The sequence below is a fragment of the Kogia breviceps genome, chromosome 3 (genome assembly GCF_026419965.1).
Source record: "Kogia breviceps isolate mKogBre1 chromosome 3, mKogBre1 haplotype 1, whole genome shotgun sequence".
Classification (NCBI taxonomy): domain Eukaryota; kingdom Metazoa; phylum Chordata; class Mammalia; order Artiodactyla; family Physeteridae; genus Kogia; species Kogia breviceps.
Genome location: NC_081312.1, coordinates 87448736 through 87465845, shown reverse-complemented (window position 1 = coordinate 87465845; position 17110 = coordinate 87448736). Strand labels below are relative to the sequence as shown.

The 17110-nt window shown below is 40.9% G+C and overlaps 2 protein-coding genes across 10 annotated transcripts in view; one reads left to right on the top strand and one right to left on the bottom strand.

Moving 5' to 3' along the window:
• Positions 1-4076, bottom strand: part of WDR76 (WD repeat domain 76) — a 65474-nt gene extending 61398 nt beyond the window's left edge. For 4 of the 9 annotated variants that reach the window (XM_067029152.1, XM_059059371.2, XM_067029151.1 and 1 more), the window contains exons 1-3: positions 3990-4075; positions 2178-2608; positions 1147-1557 (exon numbers count right to left, since the gene is read on the bottom strand). In XM_067029152.1, the coding sequence (XP_066885253.1) occupies positions 1147-1557; positions 2178-2234 (468 nt within the window). In that variant the 5' untranslated portion in view covers positions 2235-2608; positions 3990-4075. Of the gene's footprint in view, positions 1-1146; positions 1558-2177; positions 2720-3974 lie in introns of those variants that run through there. The other 5 variants (XM_067029155.1, XM_067029154.1, XM_067029156.1 and 2 more) reach the window with 4 other exon arrangements.
• Positions 4077-4120: 44 nt separating this feature from the next.
• On the top strand, positions 4121-17108 carry MFAP1 (microfibril associated protein 1). The gene is made up of 9 exons (XM_059059400.2): positions 4121-4421; positions 8258-8477; positions 9612-9741; positions 10257-10444; positions 10967-11075; positions 11178-11338; positions 13169-13328; positions 16338-16427; positions 16524-17108. Exons 1-9 carry the CDS (start codon positions 4343-4345, stop codon positions 16704-16706), a joined length of 1320 nt encoding a protein of 439 aa, XP_058915383.1. The 5' UTR covers positions 4121-4342; the 3' UTR covers positions 16707-17108.
• Positions 17109-17110: the final 2 nt, after the last annotated feature.

The window sequence follows — 17110 nt, the reverse complement described above, 5'->3', positions numbered from 1 at the left end:
AGTCCTACCTCATGTTCTAATTTCTGACCCTGTTTACCTTACATCAAAATAAAATCTGTTTTATATTAGCCTCATATACTCAGAATCTTACAGTCTAAGAGGCCAAAGAGTTAATCAAATCCACTGGTTCTCAAAGTGCAGTCCTGGACCGTTGTCTCTAGAAAGCCATTTTAGACATGCAAATTCTATACCCACTTCAAAACTTCTGAATCAGAAACTGGTGGTGGAGCCCTGCAAAGGAATTTTAACAAGCCTCCCAGGTAATTCTGATATAGGCTAAAGTTTGAGAACCACCAATCTTATCCAATTCCCTCACCGTAGAAGTAATCTGCTTAAAGGTACAAGGTTTCTTAGAAGAGGCCACACCTAAAACCCAGGCTTCCAACCCCCAGTCCAACGCATTTATGACTTAGCCCACCCTGTCCCACCACAGGTCCTAGTTCATTACAACACCGCCTCAATTATCCCATCTCCCTTTACCTACCATCATTTTCTGTTCTAGTTCAATCAACTTTTCATCATGTGGTAGTGTTTTATCTTGTCTTGCATAAAATTTGTCACTTTAAATGAAGTACAACACTCCCGGTAGGCAACAGAAGCCAAAATAATTAGATGCTTAATTCCTTAAACTGATGGAACTATTATTTTAAATAGAATTAGTAAGTGTTTCTCACGTTATCTTCTCTACTCCATCACTTGTCTCCTTTACATAATTAAAGGAAATATTCAGCACATGAATGCAATCAATTAATGGTGATTTTCCTACCCTGATATCGAGTCATTCAAATGCTCTATGTCCCACAACTCAACTTCTTCTGGTATATTGTGCATAAATATGTAAAGGTGAGCATTACACCATAAAGTAGAAGCAAGCTCAAAAATAAATGCAATAAGCTGAGGAAGAAAAAGGGAAGCAGAGTGAAGATTAAGTCAATCCCCTCCTTCACAAATCGAAACCAAGAGTAAAATTAACCCAAGGAAGTTATCTGTTATACATTTAAAGAATAAAATTTCAGTTAAACATAAATTAGATGATAAAATAATTTGTTTGCGCTAAAGAGACCCTTGATAACCTTAGCTTATCAGAACTGAAAAACATATTTTTAAATATGAAAAATTTGAATAAGCTAGTAATTAAATTCTTACCATGCCTGGTGTGGTACCTTCATCACTGTCTCCATCCTGGCTGCTTTCTGTATCAGCACTGAGAATCACTGTATCTGAAGTGCTCTTGTATTGCCACTTGTTACTTTCAGCATGAACATCTAAGGATGATTTTTGCAGAGTAGATTCTGCCTTGGAAGATGTGGCTTCCATCTTTGGGGTTAAAATCTTTCTGCTAGTTTTCTTTATTTCAGCCTTCTTACATTTCTTACATGCCACTTCATTGTTAGAATTCTTATCTAATAGGGATTTGGGGCACTTGAGTTGATCTGGCTTGTAGGTACTGAGTGAAAAGGGAACAAGACACACCATAGGTGTTTTTCCTAAAACTGTAGTCTGTAGCGGTCTCAGAGACACATAAGCGATGTTTTGGTTTTCCTTATATTCATTCACCTATTCAGGTCAATAAAGGAAAACAGAGTATTAAAATTCCAGGTTTTAAGCCTTTTCTTACAGATCTGAGTAAATAAATCTAATTCCTATTTCATAATGACAACATAAAGCCAAACTGAGAGCCTGTAAGGAAACCTTTTTCCCTCCAAAATCTAGATACCTAATTCATTAACCTGAATAGAATTATTTACTATACTGGACACATTTCTTACCCATGAGTCGGCCAGACCAATAATAAAAATGACAATTTGTAACTGAGGAGACTGAGTAACTGGAATTGTTTCAAGAGTGGGAAACTGACCATAAAGACTGCAAAAGCAAAGGCAGGCTTCCGGATCCCAGCCAGACACTATTTTGGGAATTATTAATAAGCATCTTCCTCAATGCTGAAGGTCTACTTTCCAGAGGAAAACCAGGACAGGCATCCCCGCTTATCTTTTAAAGCAACACCCCCAAAAACCCGTTAAACTGAGAGATGCCCCAAGGAGCAGGAAAGTTTTGGAGTCAGGAGGTGCCGGGTGGTAAGTCCTCCCATCCTCCTCGGCCTATGCCTGGCACACCCCTCACGAAGACTGAGGCAGGAACACACCCAAAAGGGACAAGCCTTTTCTCCCATTCACCTGGAGTCGCTGTCTCGAGCCCACCTTCTCCTCGGCCTCCGCGCGCGACGCAGACATCCTCCCTCCGCTTAGCAGCAGGCGTCTTCCCGCCAAGATTGCGGCGGGAGGCGGGGATGGGTGGAGGTGGGAGGGGCGGGGAGGGGTCCGGGGCGGGGGAGGCCAGGGCGGAGCAGGAGGGCTCCGATCCCAGCAGGCGGGAGGGGGAGGGGGAACAGGGCGTTACATTAGTCTCTTAAAGAGGCAAGGTTGCCAGCTTCGCCCCAAACTCAAATTCCTCAGGGAAGCGAAGGGACCGAATCGACGTTTTTACCTTGGATCCCGGTGATTTTGATGCTGCTGATGCCAGTATCTTACTTTGAAAAACACCTGCGCCTCTCCTAAGGAAAAACCACCTTGCCTAGCAACGTGAGCCTGGAGAAGATTCAGGAGCACTTAAATGCCATATGAAATAGAGAGGAAATGAAATCAATATATATGCAGCCTTTACCTCAGCCCCTAGTTCTTTGTAATCCCACCACCAGAAAATTATGCCCAATGGCCACCGTATTTTCTTCCTAGGAAGAGAAACATTTTGATTTTTTTTTCAAGAGCTGATAACTTAAGCTGGTTTAAACTTCACCCACCAGTTAACTAAGTTGGTTTAAATTTCACCCACCAGTTAACTAAGATTTAGTGACCTTACAAAACCCAAAGACTGAGGAAAAGTTTTAAATAACTTTTGTATCACAAAGCATCATAAATAAGATTTCAGGGCACTATATTTCTTATAGTCACTGACATATTAAACCTTTTTTTTTTTTTCCTATTTTCTGGGTTGACGCGAGCAGAAACAATTGCCTTCCCGTCAGATTTACTCCCTCTGGATAGCATAGTTTTGGAGCTGATGAATTTATAACAAATTTCTATCTACTCTTTTACAGTCCTTTTCTTTATAGCTCAAAACTGCTCCCTTGGTTAGTTACTTGATTTATCCACTGTTCCTTGATCGAGACTTGCCCAATTTTATTTCTTCTCCCAGCTGAGGCCCAATTTTAGGATACAGGTGAAATAATTTGAGAACTAATCCTATTAACAGCACCTTTAAAGCCCTTCAGGAACTTGCACACTCCTCGACTCAAAAATTACTGATAAAATCAAACTTTTCATAGTGTCTGATATATACCATGCTATTTCTGGACTTCAAGACTTTGCTCAGGCTGTCCCTTCCCTCCCCACCACAGCAATTATAAAATCATTTCTACAGTGACTGTGTTCTTACTACCAATTAGCCTATGTTTTTTACACAACCCAACTAGTAAATTGGGATTATTTCAGTTACTCTTCTATAAGCCCTTGAAGACTTACTAAATGAAATTCAAGTTCCTGGAGGAAACAAGCCTTTCAACAATATTCCATACTCCTTAGAGAAAGCTAAGCGCGGTGCTTAATAATTACTTATGGACTCTTATATACAAATATTCCAGCCAGGAATATGTTTTAATAGGCAGTCTCCAGAAATGGAAAGAACTGGAAAGCGTTAAGTGTTCGGATTTCAGGCACTGTTCTAAGCCGCTTGGGGGATTTTTTTTTTTTTCTTGCCACAGGCCTAAATTACCGCCAATTGCCCTCACGTGACCAAAAAATACCTCACCACAACTCGCTCAGCCTCATCAACTGAGCTAATCAGGTGCTATTAACAGAATTTCTATTCCGATTAAACTCTAATTCTGAGCTTTCAACAATCTGGACAAACCGCCCTTCACTATCTCCTCAGTTTCTTATCCCTCACTATCCGATATTCCTCGGCTTCAAACCAACCCTAACGAGCGAAACCTTTCATTCAGCCTTTCCTCGCCGCAGGGTCTCAACAGCAAACCCCAGCGGAAGCAACTTCCCGCCAGAAAGGGCGTCCAAATACTGCGAGACTGAGGAGGCCAGGGCGGCCTATGAACATGCGCAGTAACAGACTCGACGTTCTAGCCGTAGGCGCCCAAACGTCCTCCACAATCCCACAATCCTCTGATCGCATATTTCCGGTTTTTCTAGCTCAGCCGTAAGTGGTGTTTGTATCAGCGGCGCAGCAGTGTACAGTGGCCTTAGTGGAAGAGGTTTCTTCTGTTCGTTGACGTTGTTCTGTTCAGTTTGGAATCAGTCAAGTTTTGGGAGTCACTGCCGCTGCCGTCAACATGTCGGTCCCAAGCTCACTCATGAAACAACCGCCCATTCAGTCTACGGCTGGGGCCGTCCCAGTTCGCAATGAGAAAGGTACTGTGCTGAGCGGCTTTCCAGTCGGATCTTACCTCTTTCCCCAGCATATTCCAAACCTTCCCCAGGCCCACCACCTCAACCCCAGCGATCCTTACGACCTTGCCTCCTATTTCTTCGACTTTCCCTGTCAAACTCGCATCCAGTCGCGTTGCTTAGGGGAAAAAAAAGCTACTTCCGTCTCATCCGGTTACTAGAGCCTGTGTGCTCTCTCCTACAGCAATCACCCTGTTGCCTTGGCCTCCACCAATAAGTTAGACTAATAAATATAGTGAATGCCTGCAGTTTGCAAGGGGTTGTGTGGGATACAATCCCTCTTTTGTTATCCATAGTCTGTTTATGATGCTTTATAACTCTTATCGTTGTTAATTACATGTCCATTTCCCTCTACTACATCAGAGGCTCATAACCTCCTTGAGGCAGGAACTCTGTCTTATTAAACTTTTTATCCCTTCAACCAACGCAGTGCCTGTATTTGTTAAATTGAATACAAAATGGCGTAAGACAGTGGTGTAAGGAACTCATAGTCTACTAGATGTGAGACATGCAAAAAGAGGCACATTCTAAGCAGGTGTACGGTCTTTTACACCTATAATACCTGTCATATAGGTGATACAAACGAAATGCTTAGGGAGGGCAGAGAAGGAATAATCTCTTCAGATTGGGGTATTTAACTCGATCTTTAAAGGATGGGTGCAGATGGATGAAGGAAAACTGTACCTGTTTGGGAAGTCAGACTGAAAGTTAGCGTTTTTCCAGTAAAGTATTTGAAAAATAATGTCAATTCTTTTTTAAAAAAATATACGGTACCTATCCTTGTGCAACCTGCCTTTTTTTTTTTTTTTTAGACTCAACATGTTTTGTTTTTAATTTTTATTTATTTATTTATTTATTTATTTATATTTTTGGCTGCCTTGGGTCTTTGTTGCTGCGCGCGGGCTATTCTTCGTGTGGTTCCCGGGCTTCTCATTGTGGTGGCTTCTCTTGTTGCAGAGCACGGTCTCTAGGCGCGCAGGCTCTAGAGCGTAGGCTCAGTGGTTGTGGCACACGGGCTTAGTTGCTCCGCGGCATGTGGGATCTTCCCGGACCAGGGCTTGAACCCATGTCCTCTGCACTGGCAGGAGGATTCTTAACCACTGTGCCACCAGCGAAGTCCTCAACATGTTTTTTGAGAAGTATTCTTTGAATACATGAAGATCTTATTCATTCATTTTAACTGCTTATGAGTTCCATTATATAATTAAACCACAGTTTGCTTCCTGCTGAGGGACAGTGTTGTTTTGTTACTTTTTCTCCTGTTACAAACAGTGCTTAAACATGTCTCTTTAGTGCACTTGTGTAAAAATTTCTCTAGGGTAGGGTGAACCTACATTGACACATCATTATCACCCAAAGTCAGTAGTTTACATTAAAGTTCACTCTGGTGTTGTACATTCTGTAGATTTGGACAAATGTGTAGGGACATTTATCCATCATTATGGTATCACACAGTATTTTTACTATGCATTTAAGGTCCTTCGTATCTTTTCATGGCTTGATAGCTCTTTTTTTTTTTAATTGCTGAGTAATATTCCATCATCTGGATATACCACAGTCTAATTTACCCATTCACCTGGTAAAGGACATCTTGGTTGCTTACAAGTTTTTGCAGTTATGAACAAAGCTGCAGTAAATATCCATGTGAAGGTTTTTGTGTGGACATAAGTTTTCAACTCCTTTGGGTAAATACCAAGGAGTACGATTGCTGAATCATATGGTAAGAGTATGCTTAGTTTTGTAAGAAACCATCAAACTATCTTCCAAAGTGGTTGTGCTATTTTGCATTCCCACCAGCAGTGAATTAGAGCTCCTGTTGCTCCACATTCTCACCAGCATTTGGTATTGTCAGAACTCTGGATCTTAGCCAGCCTAATATGTGTGTAGTGGTATCTCATTGTTTTTTTAATTTGCATTTCCCTGACGACATATAATGTGGAGCATCTTTTCACATGCTTATTTGCCATCTTTATATCTTCTTTGCTGAGGTGTCTGTTAAAGTCTTTTACCTCACCTTGTGCTTCAGAATTGTCTTGGCTCTTTTTGACCTCCTGTTCTTCCATATGATTTTAAAATCAGCCTGGGAACAGCTTTTAATGAAATTGCATTAAAATTATAGATCACACATTTATCGATCAACTCGGGCACCGTTGCCACCTTCTCATCCTTGAACATGATATACTTCTCCATTTATTTTGATCTTCTATATCTTTAAATACAACTATATATTTTTCCTCCTAAAGGCCTACGTCATTTGTTGATTTATTCCTTAGTATCTTACAGATTAGTTGCTATTGTAAATAGTATTTTTAAACTGTATTATCTAATTATAGGTAGCCAATGTACAGGCACATTTATTTTTATCTAACATTTATCCAGCATTCTTCTTGAAATTTTTTTAGCTTATCTGTTTGTTATCTTGTATTTTCTACATAAGTAATCATATAGTCTGTAAATTGTGGCGGTTTCTTCCTTTTCGATTCTTACCTTTTATCTCCTTTTCTTTTCTTATTGCACTAATTAAAACCATAATATAATGTTGATTAGAAGATATGATAGGGACAACCTAATGATGCCCACTGTTTTTTAAAGGAATGCTTCTAATGTTTTATCATTAAATATAATGTTTGCTGTATCTATTGTTAGATTATGTGACTTTAAATATATAAACTTTATTTTTTTAATTTTTATTTTGTTGTGATTTCATTCTTTTTTTAATATTTATTTTTTAATTTTTAAATTTTATTTATTTTTTTGGCTGCGTCGGGTGTTAGTTGCGACATGTGGGCTCTCTCGTTAAAGCACGCGAGCTCAGTAGTTGTGGTGCGCGGGCTTAGTTGCCCTGTGGCATGTGGGAATCTTAGTTCCCCAATCAGGGATCGAACCCATGTCCCGTGCATTGGAAGGTGGATTCTTTACCACTGGACCACCAGGGAAGTCCCATAAATATATAAACTTTAAATAGTACATTACTTTTTCCCCTGTTAATTTTCTATGGTTAAGCCTTGCTTGTAGTCCTGGGCTAAACCCTGTTATGTCACTATAGCTTAGAGGGGTTTTTTGGTTAGTTTTTACATTGCCTGAATACATTTGCTATTATGTTATTTAGTATTTTTGTATATGTTCATAAGTGAAATCCACCTAAAATTTTCCCTTGAATTGTACAGTTTGGTTATCAGGGTTATATTCATCTTATAAAATATGTTAGTTAGTTTTCACTGATTTTCTGTTCACTAGAATTGTTGGTATTTGTAAAAGACAGATAATCTACTCTTGCAGGTTTGATAGTACATAAGCTAAAAGAAAAGAAAGTAGAAATAAAGATTAGAAGATTGCGTTATATGGTAATTTATAAAGGTTGCCACAGAAAATTCTCAAACTAAAAGAATGAGCAGTATTTTAATTTTATATTCCCACTTAAGTCATCCTTACTGTGTGCTGGGCACTATTACAAATAATTCGCTTAAGCACGTAGTTGAGGTGGAATAGCATGAATTTGTGTTGGAGGTAGTCTCCCTATTTGGGGGGACTTTTTCTGTTGTTTCACTACCCACCTTCCTCCACTTCATTGTACCCAAGCTAAGCCTCATTATCATTAATGTTGGTGTTCACAAGAATGCCTTCGCATGACTTGGCCTTTGTAGGAAAACAGCATTAGATGAATAGATGATTGGGTAATGGCTCTCTTCTCCTGCTTGGACTCTGGTTTGCCAGAAATACAGGGCTCTACCTGGAAAGGCCAAGGGTTGAAGGACATTGGGAAAGAGGCTACTGAAATATAAGTTATCTTTCTCACCCAGGTGAGATTTCGATGGAAAAAGTGAAGGTAAAACGTTATGTGTCGGGAAAGAGGCCAGACTATGCCCCTATGGAGTCCTCAGATGAGGAGGATGAAGAGTTTCAGTTCATTAAGAAAGCCAAAGAACAAGAAGCAGAGCCTGAGGAACAGGAGGACGATTCATCTAGCGACCCTCGGCTACGGCGTTTGCAGAACCGTATTAGTGAAGATGTGGAGGAGAGGTAATGACTCGGGTTATGTTTCCCTGGACCTGAACCCCTACAGGTTAATTAATAGGAACAACAGCAGTAATAGCTAATACTTGAATAGTACTTAACTACGTGCCAGGCACTGTTCCAGGTATATTACATTTACTAATTCTTGAAATCCACATAATAACCTTATGAGGTAGGTACTGTTATCCCCATTTTTACCACTGAGCAAACAGGCACAGTGGGGTTAGGAAAATAACTCATTAAGGTGATGGAAAACACAGACCGTTGGTTGGTTTGTTGAGGAGTCTTTTTACCACAAAGATATTTTATAAAATTTGAGAAATTTGATTTTATCCATGCATTTATTCTAAAGGCCAATGAGGAGAAATGACACTGATGAAGTAGGAAGAAAGGACTGATGTCGAAAAGGGAGCCTCCCAATGAGGGGTTTTGTGTATTGTGTATTGACTGAGATATTACCTTACAGAGGAGGCCAGAGGCCCCAAACTTTCACAGTTCATATTGTCTCAGGAGTTTTTTTACAGAGTCCTGGGCCCAAACAATTCTATTTATTTTATTAAGTAGTTAGATCCAAATGATTTAATAAATATTTATGTCCTAGCAACTTAACCACTTGAAAAATATAATATGTATAAAAGAAAAACATTTTTACATAACTACAGTTACTACTGGGGCTTGCGTGGCTCTTGGGCACTAACAACTTCTCAAACCTTAGAGTCACATTGGCACTGTCACTCATTTCCTGTTGCATATTGCCTTTCATGCAGTACTTGCTTTTTAATCACAGCAGCCCCAAAATCCCAGTTTTACTAAGATATATCATTGAAAGGAAACATAGTGTGATCTACTGTTGAAATTGTGAACTACCTTGAGCTTTAAAATATCTCCCAGTGCAACCATCTATGTTTGTTGCAGTGCCCCAGGGTGCCTCAGCATACATGTAATGTTTTGGGTCCAACTTGACTATTTGTTCTAACACTTTGAGTTAGTTTCTTTAATCTCCCCCTCTGTTTCCTTATCTCAAGACTTCAGTACTAATAAAAGCAAACATAATGTCCAGGTGCCCTGTGACTAAGGAAATGTAGTTGATGCCCCTTCGTTTTTGTGAGGTTGGTGTTACACTTGGACACTGTCTTTCAGATTGGCTCGACATCGGAAAATAGTGGAACCTGAAGTGGTTGGAGAAAGTGACTCTGAAGTGGAAGGAGATGCTTGGCGCATGGAACGAGAAGATAGCAGTGAAGAAGAAGAGGAAGAGATTGATGATGAGGTATAATTTCGGAAAGTGGGAAGTTCTTTCTGGGTACAAGAAAAAGTTAGGGCTTATGCTCCTTTGATGAGGCCTTAAAGGCACAAGATACCTGCTTTTGGAAGAAGTCTGATCCAGTGTTCCCTGCTTATTGGGGATAGGATTGAAATAGAATGGTACTAAACATAAATAGATAGCTAGTGGGAAGTATCCGCATAGCACAGGGAGATCAGCTAGGTGTTTGTGACCACCTAGAGGGGTGGGATAGGGAGGGTGGGAGGGAGGGAGATGCAAGAGGGAAGAGATATGGGGACATATGTATATGTATAACTAATTCACTTTGTTATAAAGAAGAGACTAACACACCATTGTAAAGCAATTATACTGTAATGAAGATGTTTTTAAAAAAAGAAATAGAATAGTACTAGGTTGCATTTACTCACATCACAATTTGTTGAGCTTGATGAGGTTAAAAAGAAAAGACATCTCAGAGCACAGGCCAATTAGCTGACTGGCTTGGACATGTAACTTGACAGGAAATAGAACGGCGCCGTGGCATGATGCGTCAACGAGCTCAGGAGAGAAAAAATGAAGAGCTGGAAGTCATGGAGGTGGAAGATGAGGGACGTTCTGGAGAGGAGTCAGAATCAGAGTCTGAGTATGAAGAGTACACAGACAGTGAAGATGAGATGGAGCCTCGCCTTAAGCCAGTTTTCATTCGGAAGTAAGTATCTCACAAACCAGGCCTGAATCCTGGAAGTAACTACTGCTTTCCAGGTCTGAAAATGAAAGCCTCTTTTCTCTCTCACGCTCTTCTGAAATGTAAGCACCAAGGAAAAGTCTTCTGCCCAGTGCCCCACCTCGGCAGGGTATTTGCTGAGGAATATCTTGTTAGCAGGGAGACTGAGTTTGTTTTCACCTCTCCTTTTCCACTTGAAGAAAACATACCTGGCAAGGCCTTATATTCTATTAAACACAAAATCAAGCTTGAAGAGCAAATTCCTATTCCTTTCCTAATGGCAAGAAATCCTACAGTCCAGCAGGTTCCTTCCTATTCAGGCAATTCTCAAAGATGCATGGAATTTTGATGCTCTGAAAACCGGGAATGACTCCCATTTTGGGCTCTTTGCAAATAATAGAGCCAGAGATTATTGGGCTTTGTCTAGTTTGGATGGGACTTAATTTAGGGGAACAAAGACCTCCACTCTAAGGGCTTTGGGTAATTAACAGGACCTCTGTGCTGCAGGAAGGACCGGGTAACAGTTCAGGAACGTGAGGCTGAAGCACTGAAACAGAAAGAGCTGGAGCAGGAGGCCAAACGCATGGCTGAGGAGAGGCGCAAGTACACACTCAAGGTACTGGGGGTAGCTGTGAGGATTGAGTGCAAGGAGTTGTGTGCTTAGGTCTGTCTGAGGAGAGTAAGGAAGTCCAACAGGTGAACTGGTCTCCCTATCCAGATTGTAGAAGAGGAGACCAAGAAAGAGCTGGAGGAGAACAAGCGGTCCCTGGCTGCACTGGATGCACTCAATACTGACGATGAAAATGATGAGGAAGAATATGAGGCGTGGAAAGTTCGGGAGCTAAAGAGAATCAAGAGGGACAGAGAAGATCGAGAAGCGTGAGTAATAGGATGGGCCTAGAGTTTAGTACCACTGATGGGACAGGTTCCTAGTAGGGTAGCTCTGAGGGTCCACACCTACTATGAGTTCCATTCTAGCTTCCTTTAGGGTTCCTGCAACTGGGTGGGTTCCCCATACATTGGAATGAGGCTTTTACGATAAAATCAGGGAAAAGAAATGCATTTTGTCCGTGTTTCTCCATGATAGAGTGCCAGCTGATATTCCCTTTAGTAGTTTCCTAGTAGACCACACAAGTTACTCACTGTAATCAGTTATCTGTTGTTGCATAACAACCCAACCCAAAAGTAAGTGACTTGAAACAATTATTTCTCATAATTTTGGAGGTTGGCTATGCAGTTCCTCTGCTGATTTCACCTGGGTTCTCTTATGCAGTTGCATCCAGCTGGAAGATTGACTGGGCTTCACTCATGTGTCTGGTAGTTGGCACTCTCAGTTACAATGCCTCACTTCTTCTTCAGTAGGCTAGACTAGTTTCCTTACATAATGGTCTCAGGGCAGCATTCTAAGAGGGCAAAGGTGGAAGCTGGCAAGGTCTTTTGAAGCTCACATGTCATTTCTGCAAAGGGACATGCATACTGTGAGGGGAAGAATTTGTGGCATTTAAATAATCTACCACAGTCACTGTGTTAGAGCAGAATCATTTCTGAGCTGCATCACCCATTCCTAAAAATTACTAGGAATGAGAGAGGGTAATCCCAGGTTATAATCCTCAATAGAAGACTCTGTCCTCAGCCTGCAGTTTCTAAGGTTTTTATCCTGGGCTTCGAGGAGTCCATGTACCCTTTAACATTGTATGAAAAATTATGTGTTTATTTGCATTTTTTGAAGAAAAGGGATCTATGACTCTCCACTCCAAAAAAAAGGGTTAAAGTCACGCAGTTTAATTAATGAGGGTGATCCTTGGTTTGTGACATATAAGCACATTACTGAAGAAATACCAGGGCTTCCCTGGTGGCGCAGTGGTTGAGAGTCAGCCTGCTGATTCAGGGGACAGGGGTTTGTGCCCCGGTCCGGGAAGATCCCACATGCCACGGAGCAGCTGAGCCTGTGGGCCATGGCCGCTGGGCGTGCACGTCCGGAGCCTGTGCTCTGCAACGGGAGAGGCCACGGGAGTGAGGGGCCCACATACCGCAAAATAATAATAATAATAATAATACCAGTAAACTCTTATACAGAGTTATTTGCTTTTTTAATATATAAATTTATTTATTTATTTATTTATTTTTGGCTGTGTTGGGTTTTCGTTGCAGGGGCTACTCTTTGTTACAGTGCATGGGCTTCTCATTGTGGTGGCTTCTCTTGTTGCACAGCACAGGCTCTAGGCACCCGGGCTCTAGAGCACAGGCTCAGTAGTTGTGGCACATGAGCTTAGCTGCTCCGCGGCATGTGGGATCTTCCCAGACCAGGGCTCAAGCCCGTGTCCCCTGCATTGGCAGGCAGATTCTTAACCACTGCGCCACCACGGAAGTCCCCAGAGTCATTTTAAATTCTAATTATTTTTTAACTAAGAAAGCTTTTTAGGGAAGGGAAATTAGTAATGTTATAAAATCAAGCAGTGGTAGTATGTCTAAACCTCAAAAAGGCTAGAATCAACTTTCAGAAGTTTGCAAAACCTGGTCTTGCGAGCATAATGAAGACTATGTCACCCTCTTATTTATTGAGCTCCTGATCTTGATTCCTAACAGGTAATAACTAGAATTGATGAAGACGAATGATGGTTGAAAGGAGGTGGGACTGTGTCATATTCAGATAACTGGGTCTTTCTGAAGTTAAAATGATACTAATAAATAGTTTTGTTCTCTGGACAGGCTTGAAAAGGAGAAAGCAGAAATTGAACGCATGCGAAACCTGACTGAGGAAGAGAGGCGAGCTGAGCTTCGGGCAAATGGCAAAGTCATTACCAACAAAGCTGTTAAGGGCAAATATAAGTTCTTACAGAAGTATTATCACCGGGGTGCCTTCTTCATGGTAAGAAGTGAAAAGAGAATGGGAAAATGGGGCAGTAGGAATAACTCCCCATTTCCCTGGTCCTGGGATGTTACTTCTACTTGCCAGTGGTCAGCTTTCTTATTCGCTTTTTGCCTCTGAAGAATATAAAACCAAATAGAGGAAAGCATTGGCTACAGGATTTTAGATGTAGCAGCAACTGTTCTCTTTTGGCCCCAGCTCTCAGAAGGAGGAAATGATGTAACAGAAGAATTGAGGAACTGAAATAGTGATCTATATAGATACTAGACTGTTTGGGTTCCCCAAATCACTTAGATATCATTATCCATAGCTGAGTGAGAAATTTTGGTTATGAGAAAACCAGGCTCTGCATAGAGCTTTACATTAACTCATGTTTGGGTGGCATAAGTTTAATTTACTTCATTCTGAGCTGACAGAAAGTGACTAAGTCTAACCAAAAAAATTGTTAATTATCTAACCATTATGTGTAATGCCATCATCTTTGTTCTTCATATAAAAACCAAAGTCAAAATATCAGTCTGTTAACCCTGTATAAAGTGAAAAGGACTTCTTCCAAATTATTTGGGTTAGCACTAGTGATAATTCCTTAATAGATAGCAGGAAAGGGAATGGGAGAATTGGTTACATTTATTACTCTAATAGCATGTGGTATATCAAACTGTTTCCTGATGTTAAAGAAGTTTTTATCAAAAACTAGACTAGCTTTTTCAAATGCTGTATAGCAAACCTTAAACATCCCTATTACAGCTAATTCCTGCCTTTCACTGTAGAAAAATTTTAAAACTTCACTGGAGGATTCCTTACTCCTCTCCCTCCATAACCAGTTTCAGTCTATCTGCTCAGCAGGAAATGTTTGCTTATTATGTAGTTTTCCAGCCGATGTAGTTTTCAAGATAGGAGTCAGTGGAGATTATGAGTTACTTCTTATACTGCTTCAAAGTCATAAAATATCATTGCTTAAGCATTTCAGCAGCTTTAATAATCAAGCTCCTTAAGGAAGCAGTGCATTGCTGACTGTGATGGAAAGGTTTATTTGAGAGTCTTTTGGTGCACATACTCAAATATCAACTCTTCTCATCTGGACAAGGAGAGTGAGGTTGAAATGGCTTCTGAGATTAAATGAGGGACTCTCAGACTCTAACAAGGAGAAAAGTTGGTTTCATGAAAACTGTTTAATTGTCCTACATTTAAATTGGCCTTTCTATAGCTGAAGGGAAAAGATTACTCCAAAATTATGTTTGGTTAAAGGACTCAGGTCTTCCAGGAAACTTTCCTTAACCAAAATGGTACTATTTTAATTCTTTCAGCACATATGTTTATGATCTGTATCATAACATTATAGTCTTACTTATATGTTGATTTGAAACTATTCTCTATAGTTATGGTTTTTGTGTTTTTTTGGGTTTTTTTGGTTTTTTTGCGGTACGCGGGCCTCTCACTGTTGTGGTCTCTCCCGTTGCGGAGCACAGGCTCCAGACGCGCAGGCTCAGCGGCCATGGCTCACGGGCCTAGCTGCTCCGCAGCATGTGGGGTCTTCCCGGGCTGGGGCACAAACCCGTGTCCCTTGCATCGGCAGGCAGACTCTCAACCACTGAGCCACCAGGGAAGCCCTCTATAGTTATTTTATACAGTTCATTAAGTAAACCTTTTGAGCATTTACTGTATGAAGGGTACTACTGTTTAGCACAGCTACAGGTTATATAATCCTTGCCCTCAGAAGGCTTACAGCCTAATAATAGAGCTAAGGCAAATATCTACTGTAACATAGGAACAGTGAAAGTACTAAGGGACTTCTGAAGAGAGGTGTTATATTTGGTAGAAGATTGAAAAGGGTAACATCAAGGAGGTAACATTTAAGATATATATACTTCCTGGAACTTCCCTGGTGGTCCAGTGGCTAAGGCTCCATGCTCCCAATGCAGGGGGCTCAGGTTTGACCCCTGGTCAGGCAACTAGATCCCGCATGCTGCAACTAAAAGAAAAAGAAGATCCTGCATGCCGCAACTAAGGATCCCACACGCTGCAAGGAAGATCCCACGTGCCGCAACTAAGACCCAGTGCAGCCAAATAAATAAATAAATATTTTTCTTAAAAAGTTAAGATGTATAGACTTCCTGACATTCAGGGGGGTAGGAAGACATTCCATGTAAAGGAACAAGAAGTGGAGGCAAAAAGTATTATCTGTAAAGGCAAGGAGTAGATTAAGGCTACATAGCATTTGGCCTTGACTAGTACACAGAGGAACTGTGCTTATTTAATAAAGTAGAGAACCATTGAAAGTTTTTGAGCAGAACAGAGGTATAATGAGAGTTGTGTTCTAGAAACATTAATCCCACGAAATGTGTAAGATTGATTGCAGGGAAAAACTGTAATAACCCAGGTAATGAGAATCTAGGTAATTGAGAGAATGTTGGTCCTATTAACAGAAGTTAAGTCAGGAAAAGGCTGATTTGGAAAGGTTAGGGATACAGTTTTCCCTTTAGATGTGAGTTTGAAATCCCAGAATACCCAAGCTAAGATGTGTATTGGGCAGTAGAAGAATCAGGATTGGAGATTTGGGAGGCCTGTATGAAGTTGAAATCATGTGAGTGAATGAACATGTTGAGTGCAGAGAAGAATATAGCCAACCTTCAGGAAATGTCTACACTTAGGAAGGAAAAAGACAAGGGCAAAAAAGATTATCATCTCCTCAACTAGATGTAAGCACTTGGTTCAATAGGTTCAATACCCTCTGCTTTCTTTTTATCCCTTGTTGTAAAATTTAATAAATGTGTAGTTTGAGGGACTTCCCTGGTGGTCCAGTGGTTACAACTCTGCGCTTCCACTGCAGGGGGCACGGGTTCAATCCCTGGTCAGGGAACTAAGATCCCACATGCAGCACAGCACAGCCCAAAAAAATTAATTAAAATAATAAAAAAGTTAAATGGTTTTAAAAAATGATCTCTAAAAAAATGTAGTTTGAATATATGAGAAATAAAACCACAAGATTGATAAGACTCTTTTCTACAGGATGAGGATGAAGAAGTATACAAGAGAGATTTCAGCGCACCTACCCTGGAGGATCATTTCAACAAAACCATTCTTCCCAAAGTCATGCAGGTATGGGGTACCTTAATGACATGAGAGAGAAAAGTAACGTATTGAGGGCTGTGACATGGTATGTCTGGTGGTATAACTCATCATCTATCCTAACAGGTCAAGAACTTTGGACGCTCTGGTCGTACCAAGTACACCCACCTCGTGGATCAAGACACCACCTCCTTTGACTCAGCATGGGGCCAAGAGAGTGCCCAGAACACAAAGTTCTTTAAACAAAAGGCAGCTGGGGTACGAGATGTATTTGAGCGGCCATCTGCCAAGAAGCGGAAAACTACTTAGAGATCAACTACTTATTCTTCCAACTGTGGGACACAAGGGGAAATCTCAGCATCTGGTCCTTGATTTGTTTTTACTACTATTTACATGGTCCCTGTATCCAGCCTGCTGAGCCTACTGCCATACTTGTGACACTGGGCAAACCTAGTCTTTGAGGTGCTTTGTGAGGTTTGGACTCATGCTGAGAAACCTGCAGAAAAGCACTGTCCAGGTAGGATTAGAGGCTCCCCACTTAGGACTATTTCTGAGAAATCTTCAACTTCATTACTGCTCTGGCTTCCCATATTCACTTGGGACTGTTCCAGGTTTCTTTTTCCAGCCCTTAGCTTGGGTTATAAAAATGGATAGGTATGTAAGCGGACAATGCATTACTTCTACCATACAGGAAATCTAAGCTCATTGAAACC

What these genes read in the sequence shown, in the direction of transcription:
- MFAP1 (XM_059059400.2), top strand. Translation starts at nt 4,343, where the DNA reads ATGTCGGTCCCAAGCTCACTCATGAAACAACCGCCCATTCAGTCTACG. An exon ending in GACAGAGAAGATCGAGAAGC is followed by an intron (nt 11,339 to 13,168) that starts GTGAGTAATAGG and finishes TTCTCTGGACAG; the next exon opens with GCTTGAAAAGGAGAAAGCAG. An exon ending in ACCGGGGTGCCTTCTTCATG is followed by an intron (nt 13,329 to 16,337) that starts GTAAGAAGTGAA and finishes TCTTTTCTACAG; the next exon opens with GATGAGGATGAAGAAGTATA.